The 15,261-nt window shown below is 38.4% G+C and overlaps 1 protein-coding gene across 1 annotated transcript; it reads right to left on the bottom strand.

Annotated features, from left to right (window-relative positions):
- Nucleotides 1-1,493: 1,493 nt before the first annotated feature.
- On the bottom strand, nucleotides 1,494-1,871 carry LOC103985921 (protein GRIM REAPER-like). The gene has a single exon (XM_009403774.2). It carries the CDS (start codon nucleotides 1,869-1,871, stop codon nucleotides 1,494-1,496), a length of 378 nt encoding a protein of 125 aa, XP_009402049.2.
- Between the last annotated feature and the right edge of the window lie 13,390 nt (nucleotides 1,872-15,261).

The following is a 15,261-nucleotide window of genomic DNA, read 5'->3' as shown; positions in this document are numbered from 1 at the left end:
GTGACCTAGGAGTACAATTGGGCCCTAGATTCCGAAGCTCAGGTGGAGCATCTCGGGTGGGAGAACTACACTCATGGTTGATTGGAAGGATGAATAAGTTCAATTCCAACATCATCACGTCAAGCTTAATAATTACCACATCATGTTATTCGTATTTCTTTCCTTCGCTTATAATTCTGAATGCAACAAATGCAACAGACCAACTGAATAGAATAGAATACAGCACGATAAGAAAGTAGAAAGGACTTAGGACAAACTAAGCATCATCTTAAATCTATCTCTATAGATCTAAATCCTCAAAATATAGGATGATTTTCCTAAGTCCTTTTATAGAGGAGTGTCTATATAACTAAGCATTTATTATGAATAACATTCATACATCATTCCTAATGATCTGGATGTCATCGAAATATAACACAAAAAATGTGATAGCGCTCTCATTTACCTTCTTGTATACACAAGGCTCATCTTTATTCTGAATGAAGTCATAAGCTTTTCTTTATCTCTACGAGTCTTTCCGACACTTAGCACATGTGAGCATGCTCCCCCTTTGTCTTCTCTGTGAGGAATGGTCTATTTGAAATTTCTATCATGATGGTTGTTTCTTTTCCTACATATGCTATACATATTTACTATATATACAACAATATATCATACTTAGTTTCGTGACTTGCATTAAGTTCTATAATTTTGAAGTAGTGAATGCTGGTTAGTGATGTGACACATTCTTTAGCTAACTTTGCTCGATCAAGATTCGTTTGTCAGTCTTAGGGATTTGATTTCCCATCTAATTTTTGCAAAAAATTTAATTCTCTTATTCTTGCTACAATAGTAGAATAAAGAGTTTTTATTTTTCTGGAAAAAAAAGGTTGGTTAGTGAACTTGAATAATGAAATTTCAAGCATTTATTGCCAAGTTTAGAAATTGATAGAGTGCTAGTAATATATTAGGTTTTGATATATGAAACTTGAAGATATATGAATCACATGTCGAAGGGATAGGGAGAGTGATAGAGCAAGAAAGAAAGAATGTATTATTATTTGACTCAAATTATCCTGACTACAACCCAAACTCTATGATCTCATAACCCAATATTTGGAGTTTGTATAGCCCCATTGATACATCAAATTTAATATGTTCAATGTGAATATCTTTTCTCTAAGTGATTTTTCAACTTCCAAGAATTAATATTTAGTTTGGTTCATTCTCCTATAGGGTTTTTAATGTGCTTCACCTTTTGAGAACTTCTTTATAATAATACCTTGATGTGCTTCAAACTTCTTCATGGTTGATTGGAAGGATGAATAAGTTCAATTCCAACATCATCATGTCAAGCTTAATCATTACATCATCACGTTATTCGTATTTATTTCCTTCGCTTATAATTCTGAATGCAACAAATACAACAGACCAACTGAATAGAATAGAATACAGCACGACAAGAAAGTAGAAATGCAAGTGTATAGGTGTCACAGTGATGAATGAATCATGCTCTAAGCATAGCTACACATCCCGAACTGGCAGAAGCAACCCTTCGTGCACCTCTTGTCGCAGCCACCGCAGTTGTTGGGGTCATACATCACGTTGACGCAGCTGCCGCCGCAGCACGATTGGCCGAACCAGCACTTTTTCCCGCACTCCCCGCAGTTCTGGTTGTCGGTCATCACGTCCACGCATTGTTTCCTGCAGCAGTGGTGGCCGGCGCGACAAACTCTAGGGAACTTGTCGCAGGTCATCGAGCCTCTCGGTTTGTGATGCCTAAGCGAGGAGTAGATCCCCAGGGACAATGAAGACGGTGCTGCTGCTGCTGTCGAGCGCTCGTCCGATTCCGCAGAGGAAACGGGGAAGGCAAGAGATGTGGTCAAGGCCATGGCGCATGCCACGACGAAGAAGAACCTCATTGTCATTCTTACGTGGTGCAACTGACGAGGTTTAAGGGAGAAGGCTGGTTGAGGTTTGAGTGTAGACGACGATCTGGTTATGGGAGGGAGACGGGATGCATGATGGGTATTTATAAAGGGACGTGGTGAGAGATCAACGAGTTGAAAGGTTGGTCAATTGTGTACATTATTCATGGCTATATATTTCCAAACACCAATTAATCGAGTCACTAAACAATCATTTTCCTCATATTGTTCAAATGCCTGTCAAGTTGATTTGATTCACAGTATTAAACCACGATTAGCACACGGCCGTGAAGATTCCAAATAATGAGCGTGCCCGCCGCCGCTCACTCGGCCACGTAGGCCGACAGAAAAGTCGACGCTGGATGAATCAGTTTGGCGTCAAGAAGCCAAGTTGGCGAGTTGTTGACTATTTGTGGCCCATGCACAAGTGAATTCCTAATAATGTTGACCAAAAGGCGTGGAACATTCGATACATCGGGTGTTTCCAAGTCAAAGACCAATGTCAGCATCCTCTGGTGCACGGGACGACAGGGAATTTGTGCTGGAATTATACCGAATTCTTGATTCCGTTTGGGATACATTAGGCCAATGCCAAACTAGTATTCTTGTCACCTTTTGAATAGCCGAGCGTGTGTTACGGGGGTGTTCAATGCTGTGGATCGCAGTGCGAGAGGAAGTGTAAGTGCAAACATTAATTGAGAAAGAGTTTTTTATGACGATATCTTCCTTCTACTATATCGCCTATTGTCCTTGATGAGATATGAACTGTGTATCAATGGCCATGACATTGTGCTTAGTTCAAAGCTGTTCTTTGGTATAATATGTGATTAGGAAGAATCGAAGAAGCCGAACTGTCTTAGACTGCATAGATAGAGAGAGATACCATCTACGTCGACTTTTCAGATAAGTCCACTTTGCATGGGGACAAAAGTCATCGTCAATAGAGAAAATATGTAATACATTATAAACTTTGTTTTCATGCGCTTTTCATGCATTGCATATGGAAAATTTGTGTCTTAGGTCTTGCCACCGAATAATTTGTATATCAAGTTCACAATCGTTTCCTTCCTTCGTCAGCTTCTATAGTGCAAGAAGCTCGCTGCTTTCCATTCATATATATCTCTAATAGTGTCATTTGGGTTGGTAGAGATGATAAGGGTTTTCACGATCTAGAGAATTTCTTGTAAAAAATAAAGAGAAGATCTACACCCATAGTCAATCGATCAATTCGATAACGATGACTTATCAATTAAGTAGCATCTAACTAACTAGTTTATTTCTTATTAAAACACTAAGGGAACTTCATTAGGTAAGATCTTTGATGTTGAATTCTCAGATGATGGGGATATAAAACGGAATAACCTTTGTATATGAACAAATACTAGCAGGCCATGGTACGCAGTGGAATTAAATGAAATTACAATCAAATAGAACACCAAGATATACGTGAAAAACCCCTCTAATATGAAGGGTAAAAACCATGAGGTAAACTAGAGATAATCCACTATGAGAATAATGAATATACAAATCTCAATCTCTTGCCCTAAACCCTAACAACAATCATAAGAGAACAAATGGGATATAAGGATCACGTTACTGTCCACGATATCTAAAACCTTCCCAAGTAATCACAGCAAAAGTCTACTGTAGATTTGATTTAACCTGAGATGTGAACACTGTTAGATGATTGAGAATAACCTCTCTGCGTTGTCCTTATTTTCTTCCATTTCTTTCTCTTCATTTTCTGCCTTGTTTTCCTCATTTTGTTTGGAATCCCGTAGTTGTTTTCTTCTCCCACATTGCTGCCCTATTTATGCCTTTTTCTGCCTCTAAAATGCAGCCACCACACCCCCTCTAATGTTAATTAGGGTTAGGTTAAGAGGGGGTGAGCTGTGGGCTGCACAAGCCCACTATGGGCTGAATTTGTAGGTTGCCAGCCCAACAACCTCCCCTTTCAGCCCATAACAGAGGCTGTCCCATGACTCCTCAATATGAAGCCATGCTGACCAGCTGTCGGCATATCTCCTGTCTTTCTTTTGGTAAAGTTTTTGTCAACATGTCTACTCTGTTGTCATCTATGTGAATTTTCTGAAGTTATAACTACTTCTCTTCAAACACATTTCGAATCCAGTGGTATCTGATATCTATATGCTTTGACTTGGAATGAAATATTGGGTTCTTACATAAATGGATGGTACTCTAGCTGTCACAATGTACCACATAATTTTTCTGTTTCAGCCCCAATTCTTGTAGGAATTCTTTCATCCATAACATTTCTTTGCATACCTCTATAGCAGCAATATATTCTGCTTCTGTGGTGGATAGAGCAATACACCTTTGCAACCTAGATTGCCATGACACAACTCCCCTGTAAAAGTATGTACATAACCTGAAGTAGACTTTTTCGTATCTATATCTCTTGCCATATCTGCATCTGTGTAACCTGTCAACACATGTGGTCCACCTCCAAAGCTTAAACAAACCTTAGAGTTCCCTCTGAAATATCTAAAAATCCACTTCACTACTGCCCAGTGCGCTTTGCTTGGATTTGCAAGAAATCTACTAGTAACACCAACTGCATATGCGATGTTTGGCCTCGTACATACCATTGTATACATTAAACTTCCAACTGTTGAAGCATAAAGAACCTTTTGCGTTTTCTCTTTCTCTTAATCACTTGATGGACTCTGTTCTGAGCACAACTTGAAGTGACCTACAAGAGGAGAACCAACTAGTTTTGCATTGCTCATACTGAATTTTTTTCAATACCTTCTCGATGTATTTCTCCTGTGATAACCAAATCTTCTTATTTTTCCTGTCACGGGAAATCTGCATACCTAGTATTTGCTTTGCTGGCCCCATGTCCTTCATTGCAAAAGACTCAGCTCCTTCTTCAATCTATCAAATTTAGACATATCTTTTCCAAGAATAAGCATATCATCAACATAAAGTAAGAGAATAATAAAATCCTCACCAAACCATTTGATGTACACATAATGATCTGAAGTCGTTATTTTGTATCAATTTTCTATCATAAATGAATCAAACTTTCTATACCACTGTCTTAGAGCTTGCTTTAGCCCATACAAGCTCTTCTTCAATTTGCAGACAAAGTTCTCTTTACCTTTGACTTTGAAGCCTTCTGGTTGCTCCATATAAATTTCCTCCTCCAAATCTCCATGAAGGAAAGCTGTCTTCACATCTAACTACTCAACCTCCAAGTCCTGGCTAATAGCAATACCAAGAGCAACACGAATAGAAGACATTTTAACAACAGAAGAAAAAATCTCTTCAAAGTCACTACTTTTCTTTTGACAAAAGCCTTTCACAACCAATCTAGCTTTGTACTTTGGTTGAGAACAATATTCTTAAGTCTTCAACCCGAAAACTCACTTGTTCTTCAAGGCCTTCATTCTATTTGGTAGTAGCACCAAATCATAAGTGTGGTTCTTTTGAAGAGCATCCATCTCTTCCTGCATAGCAACTAACCACTTATCTTTCTACTCACTTTCAACTGCTTCCTGGTAACTCTCTGGTTCACCTGCATCAGTAAGCATCACATACTTATATATAGAGTATCTTCTAAAAGGTTGACGTTGTCTAGAAGATCTTCTCAACTGAGGTTATGTGGGAAGTTGCTCTCCAACTTCTTCTTTCTCAACATGTCCTGCAGGTACCTCAACATCAGGCTCTACACTATCTTCCTGTACATCTCCTCCATCACTCTTATATACTGGAGGAGTAATTGGGTCACAATCTGCTAATCCTTCTGCAGAAGTATTGGCTGGTGCTTTCTTCTTCAAATCTTCAAAAGTTTGATCCTCAAAGAATACTACATCTCTGCTTCTAAACAAACACCTTCTGCTTTTCTGGATCCCAAAGCCTGTAACCAAAATGATCATGTGAGTAGCCAAGAAAAATATATTGTTTAGACTTACCATCCAACTTGGACCTCTCATTATCTGGAATATATGCAAATGCACGACAATCAAACACTCTCAAATGCTTGTAAGAAACATCTTTCTCTGACCATACATGCTCTGCAACATCACCATCTAGGGTTGTATATGGTGATAAGTTGATCACATCAACTGTAGTCCTCAAAGCTTCATCCTAAAACTTTTTGGGTAGCTTGGCCTGTGAAAGCATACATCTGATCTTTTCCATGATAGTGTGGTTCATCCTCTCTGCAATTGCATTATGCTGAGGTGTACCAGGAACTGTCATCTCATGTTGGATCACATGTGACCTGCAATAGTCATTAAACAATCCTGTATACTAACCACCATTATCTAATCTTATGCATTTCAATTTCCTTTCTGTCTCCCTTTCAACCCTAGCATGAAACTCTTTGAAGACATTAATCACCTGATCTTTAGTCTTGAAAACATAAGCCCAAACTTTCCTGGAAAAATCATCTATAAAAGTGACAAAATAAAGTGCACCACTTATACCAAGGACATCAACAGATCCACCAGGAGTTTTTGTCCTCAAAGGACCATATACATCTGTATAAACACGATCTAAGGCATGCATTTTTCTAGACAAAATAGGACTAGGAAACGAATCTCTATATTGTTTACTAGCCAAACAATCAACACAAGGGTTTAGATGTATACCTTTGAGGTCTGGTAATACCTCTCTCTTGGAAAGAGCTTGCAGCCCCTTCTCGCTTATGTGTCCCAATCGCTTATGCCACAACTCCATGCTGAAGTCTTTTTCTGTAGTATTTAACTGCTCACCATAAGCTTTAGCCTACAACTTGTACAAAGTATGATATTTCTTTCCATTAGCTATAACAAAAGAACCCTTACTGAGCTTCCATTGCCCTTTATGAAATCTGTTATCATAGTTTTCATCATCTAGCCTTCCAACTGAAATTAGATTCAGCCTCAAGTCAACCACATGCCTCACATCCTTAAGTACCAACTTGCAGCTAAGGTTGGTCTTTAAATGGATATCACCAATGCCTATGATGTCTGTTGTGGCATAGTTGCTAATCTTGACAACACCAAAATTTTCAAACCTGTATGTAGCAAAAAACTTCCTCCGTGGTGTAGCATGATAAAAGCACCTGTGTCAATCACCCACTTAAGATCCTGACACACACAAGAAAAAATATCATCAGAAGGAGATAAAATCAAATAATCACCACCCTGCATTGTAGCTGTGATATTATCTTTTGACTCTATAGACTCCACTTCATTTTCCTTTTTCTTGCTCTACTTAGGTTGCTTACATTGATTCTTGTAATGTCCTTTCTCACCACAATTATAGCAAACAATATCTTTTCTTGATCTTGACTTGCTTCTACCCATGCGTGAACTGCTTCTAGACTTTGACCTTCCTCTGTTCTCTGAGATAAGTGCCTGTAAATCATTCTAAGATGTTGCTAAACTCTTTCTTCTCAACTCCTCATTCAATAAACTGTTTGTTACTTGACTCATTGTGACAACACCATCTGGCGCAGAATTACTAAGGGAAACTACTAGTGTCTCCCAACTTTCTTGTAATGAACTGAGAAGTAACAATGCCTGCAACTCATCATCAATAGACATTTTCATAGAGGATAACTGGTTAGTAATACTTTGCATTTCATTCAAATGTTCAGCAATAGAAGCACCCTCTTTATATTTTAGGTTCACAAGTTTTCTGATCAAAAAAGCTTTGTTGCCAGTAGTTTTTCTTTCATAGAGACTTTTCAACTTTTTCCAAAGAGAATATATAGAAATTTCAGTAGAAACATGGCGAAAGACACTTCCATCAAGCTACTATCGAATAAATCCAATTGTTTTTCGATCTAATCTCTTCCACTCATCATCTGTTATAGTTATGAGTTTTGCACTATCCCCCTGCAAAGGTCCATACAAATCTTTGCAATACAAGAGATCTTCCATTATTGGCTTCTATATCATCCAATTGTTTCCATTTAAACTAATCATGCAAGAAACATTACTGGCCTCCATGTTCAAATACAAAATTAAATCACCAAAACCCTTGCTCTGATACTAGTTGATGGGGATATAAAACGGAATAACCTTTGTATATGAATAATTACTAGCAGGCCATGATATGTAGTGGGAACTAAATGAAATCACAATCAAATAGAACACCAAGATATACGTGGAAAACCCCTCTAATATGAAGGGTAAAAATCACGGGACAAACTAGGGATAATCCACCATGAGAATTATGAATATATAAATCTCAATCTCTTGCCCTAAACCCTAGCAACAATCACAAGAGAACAACTGAGATACAAAGATCACGTCACTGTCCACAATATCTAAAACCTCTCCAAGTAATCACAGCAAGGGTCTACTGTAGATTTGATCTAACCTGAGATGAGAACACTGCTAGATGATTGAGAATAGCCTCTCTGCGTTGTCCTTATCTTCTTCCCTTTCTTTCTCTTCCTTTTCTGTCTTGTTTTTCTCCTTTTCTTTAGAATCCCGTGGTTGTTTTCTTCTCCCACTTTGCTGCCCTATTTATGCTTTTTTTTGCCTCCAAAACGCAGCCACCACATCCCCCCTAATGTTAATTAGAGTTAGGTTAAGAGGGGGTGGGCTGAATTTGTGGACTGCCAGCCCAACATCAGAGTCTTAGTGGATGTACCCCTGTTCAAGGTTTTACATAAAATATTTGAACTGAGATCAAGATGATCAAACCTTTTCGAGTCTCAGAGAATTTCCACCTCGACTAGGTTGTCTAAATAGTCCAAGTAGAACCCTTCTACTTTGACTCTTGGATCATATCTCCAAGGTGAATCCCTTCCCTACCTCCGAATGTGATAATGTTGGATCGGATCAATTTCATCGCGATGAGTTGATGACTAAGATTGACCATATAAGATATAAATTAATCTATCTAATTTTTAGGGCTAGATGGCATGCAACACGACATGTCATGTGATATGAACAACAGTAAAAGAATTTGGAAAGTAGTAATTAAAACTTCTCCTGATTTCCAATGTTAAAAGGAATTAAAAACGGGTGTGAATCTTGTTGAAACCTAACATGCAATCATATATAGTAAGAACAAATTGTAAAATTATATGTGCGGGTTGTGATTTTTTGTCATTTACAAAAATATCTTAAATATGTTAGTTACTGTCATAAATTTTCATAAATACAACAAGTGTTGTTAGAAATATAAGAAAAAATTAAAAGGCCATCAATTGTAATTACTACTTTAGAGGATTATAAATATAATTTTATATGCTTTAAGAATAATTTTTATCTAAAATTTCATATAAATTCAAAGAATTATTCAAAATCTCAAAAAAAAAAAAAAATCTGAATTACGTCAGTAGTAGTACTTATCCATCTTTTGTATTATCTTTTAAAGAATTATGTGAAGCTTTTGGGATCCAACTAATGGTTAGGCTAAGGTCACCAATCAAGCAATCCGGAAGGCTTGCAAAAAGGAGTTATGGGAGTAAAGGTCACTTGGGTGAATGAATTGCCTAGTATTCTATGGAGCTATCATACAACCCCTAAGGTCCCTATAAAAGAATCACCCTTTTGTCTATCCTATGGGACGAATGCAGTACTCCCAACCGAGATGTTCTTTTAATCGAATGAACCCAATACTTCTTTGAAGAGGATTCGGAGGTGGGGCTCCAAGCAAGCTTGGACCTAATTTATGAGGTTAGATCTCGGGCACACTTCTAAAACTTAGCTTACAAAAGATTAATCACCAAAACCTTCAATGCAAAGGTTTTCCCTCAGCAGGTCTTAAGAAAGGTTAAGGTCAACAACTCAATTCATACCAAGAGCAAGCTAGTGCCAACCTAAGAAGGGCCATATTAGATTTTTGCGAAAGTCCAACCACGAACCTACCGACTCCAAACTCTCATCGGATCAAACATCCGTAGGACTTGACATATTTCCCACCCCAAAAAATATTTATCATAACTTTATAATTTTTTGTTGCAATAGTGAAGATTTGTTATGACATTACACATTTGAAAAGTTTTATTTAATACAAGTAATTACATTATACCTGAAAGCCCTTATATGCAAAAGGGGATTCTCGACGGCTACAAAAAGGAAAAGAAAAGTAAGTAAGAACATAAAATCAAAAAGCTTAACCCCCTATTCTAAAATCTCAACATCTTCTTCCTCGGTTGTTGGATCAATGTGTGAGGCATCACGTGGTGACTCAAACACTTCATTCCTTGGAGACGGAATGGGTAGGTCCTTGATGGCCTCGACATCCATGGTGTCAAGCATTGGCTCTATGAGACCCAATAAGGCTACCTCAATGAGCCCCCCTCCTTCAGCTTCTCTCTCAACGTAAACCATTATTTCACTTTGGTTGTTAATATTGTTGGAGCTGACCATGGTAATCTTATTGTTGGCAAAGTGCCTCTCACTAGGTTCCTCAGGGAGCTCGACATTAGATTGGTCATGCTTGACTCTGGATTTTGCTAGATTATAGCTGAAGATGAAGGAGCTTTGATGGCTAGATCATAACCGAAGGTGAAGGAGTTTTGTCCCAACCTTACTAATCCCTTCATGAAACTTTCAAAAGCCTTATACTTCTCCACCCCACATGACTCAACATCCTCTTCTCAAGAGCCAACTTCTTGCAACTACTGAACTATGGCTTTGTTTATGTGGTGGAGATTGCCAACTTTCGTTTGTAAAGTGTAGTTCTTCCACTTGAGATGCTCCACCTCTACCTTCATCATTGTCTTTGCCACCTCCTCTCATTTCCACAAGAAGATAGTCTCGACCTTAAGCTCATGCTCCACCTTGTTGAGCTTGGTTCAAATTTGGGCCGACTCTTCCTTCGTCGACAATTGTGCCATGACAACATTGTCCCGCTCCTTCTTGAGGGCTGCACCTCTTGAAGAAGTTTGCCCATGGCAGTCATTAAGTCTCAAGCTCGATCCAAGATAGACGTTATGAGCAATTAATGTTGCATCCATCGACCACAAGTCAGAACAAATGATAAAGGATGAGGTGGTTTGAGGAATGCATATATCTACTATGACAAGATCTTTGTGGCCGTCAGCGAGGAGGTCCATGGTGAGTCTCAAATAGAGACTCTTGCTAGGGCTAGGTGCAAAAGGGATTGATTCTAAGAGGTGGCCTTTCTTAAAACCTCCCATGGTTGAGTAACATCAATCACGTGCTAGTCAAGGGCTCATATCCGCCCATCGTTGTTTAGTGACCAGCCCACCACCAACACAAAATGATATGAAGATTGCCAAATTGGTAGGAAATCTAGAATTGTTATAGTCAATGAGCCACCATGGGTTGTCGGGGTTATCTCTCCTAACTCTCTAAGAGACATCTAGGAGAATGGGGCAAACTACTACTCTCAAAGGGCTCTTCTCACTGAGCCTCACGCTGGCTCCCCGAATAAGGGAAATTCAATATCTAAGAAGCTCTCCCAACTTAGCATGCCTTGTCTTCATGAATCTTTTAGCTCGGCGACAATGATGATAGTGGTGGCAAGCACTTCTACTTTGCTTGAGAGCCTAATGTCCCCTTGCCCTTATTCACTGGTCGATAATGCTTATTGTCAACCTCTTTTTTTCTATGCATTTATAAAGTTTTGCCTTAGTGGATGACTTGCAAGATGCATGCTCCTTAGTATCAGGTGATGATTCTAGGAATTCTATCTTGAATATCCATATCAACAAAAGAAAGGAGAGGGTTAGATAGCCCGACCAACAACTCAAAAGCTACACCCCCAGCTACTTACCCTAAGGAGCGAGACTTAATCATGCATCAATGAGCCATTATTCACTCATATGGAAGATGGCGATGGACTTAGGCATGGCTAGAGATAGTTAGCAAAATAGTCTCTCTTTCGACTCATGCATCCTCGAGGCAACGTTGAAAATTTTATGGGTAGACCAATTCAAGTGATTGCCCATTTATTCCTTTGAAGAAATAAAAAAGTATCTCTTCTTTCAACCCTTTCACAAGGTCGAATCTCTAACAACCATACAATCAAGTTGAGCTAAGAGAAAGTAAGCCAACCCCTTTAAACATGGACTACAGTAGGCTAATAGGAGGGTCAATGTCAGGGTGATGCATATCCTTGTATATTCACTAACAAATATTGCAAGAAAGCACCAAGCTCGTGCAAAGCATGTGATGTGATGCATAGGGTTGATCACCTAACTAAGTAGGCACTAACTTGAACTCAGCCATAATGTGGTAGAAGCCCTCAATGAATCTCTAATTCGAAGGCAGACACCACCGAGTTTGAATTGTTGGATTCCAAGATCGAGGGTGCAACCAAAGCACATGATGTATTCACCCCCCGAATGGCAACCTATATTGATGTGGTCAACTCAGCTTCATTTAAGGATAAATTTTCTGTCACCAATATCAAGGGTAGTGATAGAATCGATAACCTATCTGAGTCTAAGTTGCTAAAATAGGAGAAGGATGATATCTTAAACCTTGAATCTATTGGAAGAGAACGTTTGAGTCGATTGTTAAGGAGTGTTTGAGTTGAAGGTAGAAGTGAAGAGTAATAGTTGCCAAAGGCCATTATTTATTGGATCCAAGCGTAACAATTCCACCAACTGTCCCCTTGTTTATCTCTCAAAGTGCAATAATAGTAGTGGGGTGTATGGTGTCAGTGCAAGTACCCTAGGACACGTAGTGTGATTTGCTCAGTATAGTGGTCATTTGGATCATTATGAAGATTGCATTGAATCTACCACAATCTTCATTAGGGGCACAAGGAATGTGATAAACATGCCATGTCGATTTGTCAACGGGTGGGTACGACACGTGCCCAACTGTCAGATCATGTCGAATCAACTTAGACCTGAAACAATTGATTTTTGAAGCCATTTGTTCGATGAGTGATATGTAGAGATGATTACCTAATCTCGAATTCATTACTAGGTGGTGATGGTTTTGACAAAATCTCATACCCTCTATTATTGCACCAATTATGCAATAAATGGAAATAATGGCTCCAAGTGACCGTTATAAAAAGGAGCCTCCAAGTACATTCTAGGGACATTAGCTTTTTAATCTAACTTGTCTAATTAACTACTAACTTGACCTTCAGATATTTGTCGAGAGTATCCTTCACATAATTTGCAAGATTCAATACTAATCCGACGAAGCAAAATTTTAAAAGATTAGCTCCTAGAAGAACCAAGTTCGATCTGACTCAACTCTTGAGTCAAACAACCATAATATGCTCTGAGAACCAATGTAGAATTTGAAAGTTAAGCCATATATACTAGTATCCATTTAAAAGAGAATACAAAAGATGGACAAGTACTATTGCTAGATAATTTAGATTATTTATTATCTTTTAGGATTTTGAATAATTCTTTGAATTTATAGGAAATTTTAGATAGAAATTATTCTTAAAGCATATAAAATTATATTTATAATCCTCTAAAATAGAAATTACAATTGATGGCCTTTTAATTTTTTCTTATATTACTACCAACACTTGTATTTATGAAAATTTATGACATTAACTAACATATTTAAGATATTTTTGTAAATGACAATAAAATCACAACTTGCACATATAATTTTACAATTTGTTCTTACTATATATGATAGCATGTTAGGTTTCAACAAGATTCACACTGGTTCTTAATTCCTTTTAACATTGGAAATCTGGAGAAGTTTTACTTACTACTTTCCAAATTCTTTTACTGTTTTTTATATCACATGACATGTCGTGTTGCATGCCATCTAGCCCTAAAAAAATAGATAGAATAATTTATATCTTATATGGTCAATCTTAGTCATCAACTCATCGCGATAAATTTGATTCGATCTAACAATATCACATTCGGAGGTAGGGAAGGGTTTCACCTTGGAGATATGATCCAAGAGTCAAAGTAGAAGGGTTCTACTTGGACTAGTTAGACAACCTAGTCAAGGTGGAAATTCTCTGAGACTCGAAAAGGTTTGGTCATCTTGATCTCAGTTCAAATATTTATGTAAAACCTTGACCAGGGGTACATCCACTAAGACTTTGAGAATTCAACATCAAAGATCTTACCTAGCGAAGTTCCCTTAGTGTTTTAATAAGAAATAAACTAGTTAGTTAGATGCTACTTAATTGATAAGTCATCGTTATCGAATTGATCGATTGACTATGGGTGTAGATCTTCTCTTTATTTTTTACAAGAAATTCTCTAGATCGTGAAAACCCTTATCATCTCTACCAACCCAAATGACACTATTAGAGATATATATGAATGGAAAGCAGCGAGCTTCTTGCACTATAGAAGCTGACGAAGGAAGGAAACGATTGTGAACTTGATATACAAATTATTCGGTGGCAAGACCTAAGACACAAATTTTCCATATGCAATGCATGAAAAGCGCATGAAAACAAAGTTTATAATGTATTACATATTTTCTCTATTGACGATGACTTTTGTCCCCATGCAAAGTGGACTTATCTGAAAAGTCGACGTAGATGGTATCTCTCTCTATCTATGCAGTCTAAGACAGTTCGGCTTCTTCGATTCTTCCTAATCACATATTATACCAAAGAACAGCTTTGAACTAAGCACAATGTCATGGCCATTGATACACAGTTCATATCTCATCAAGGACAATAGGCGATATAGTAGAAGGAAGATATCGTCATAAAAAACTCTTTCTCAATTAATGTTTGCACTTACACTTCCTCTCGCACTGCGATCCACAGCATTGAACACCCCCGTAACACACGCTCGGCTATTCAAAAGGTGACAAGAATACTAGTTTGGCATTGGCCTAATGTATCCCAAACGGAATCAAGAATTCGGTATAATTCCAGCACAAATTCCCTGTCGTCCCGTGCACCAGAGGATGCTGACATTGGTCTTTGACTTGGAAACACCCGATGTATCGAATGTTCCACGCCTTTTGGTCAACATTATTAGGAATTCACTTGTGCATGGGCCACAAATAGTCAACAACTCGCCAACTTGGCTTCTTGACGCCAAACTGATTCATCCAGCGTCGACTTTTCTGTCGGCCTACGTGGCCGAGTGAGCGGCGGCGGGCACGCTCATTATTTGGAATCTTCACGGCCGTGTGCTAATCGTGGTTTAATACTGTGAATCAAATCAACTTGACAGGCATTTGAACAATATGAGGAAAATGATTGTTTAGTGACTCGATTAATTGGTGTTTGGAAATATATAGCCATGAATAATGTACACAATTGACCAACCTTTCAACTCGTTGATCTCTCACCACGTCCCTTTATAAATACCCATCATGCATCCCGTCTCCCTCCCATAACCAGATCGTCGTCTACACTCAAACCTCAACCAGCCTTCTCCCTTAAACCTCGTCAGTTGCACCACGTAAGAATGACAATGAGGTTCTTCTTCGTCGTGGCATGCGCC

This window comes from Musa acuminata, chromosome BXJ3-5 (assembly GCF_036884655.1).
Source record: "Musa acuminata AAA Group cultivar baxijiao chromosome BXJ3-5, Cavendish_Baxijiao_AAA, whole genome shotgun sequence".
Classification (NCBI taxonomy): domain Eukaryota; kingdom Viridiplantae; phylum Streptophyta; class Magnoliopsida; order Zingiberales; family Musaceae; genus Musa; species Musa acuminata.
This window is presented reverse-complemented; position numbering and strand designations above follow the sequence as displayed.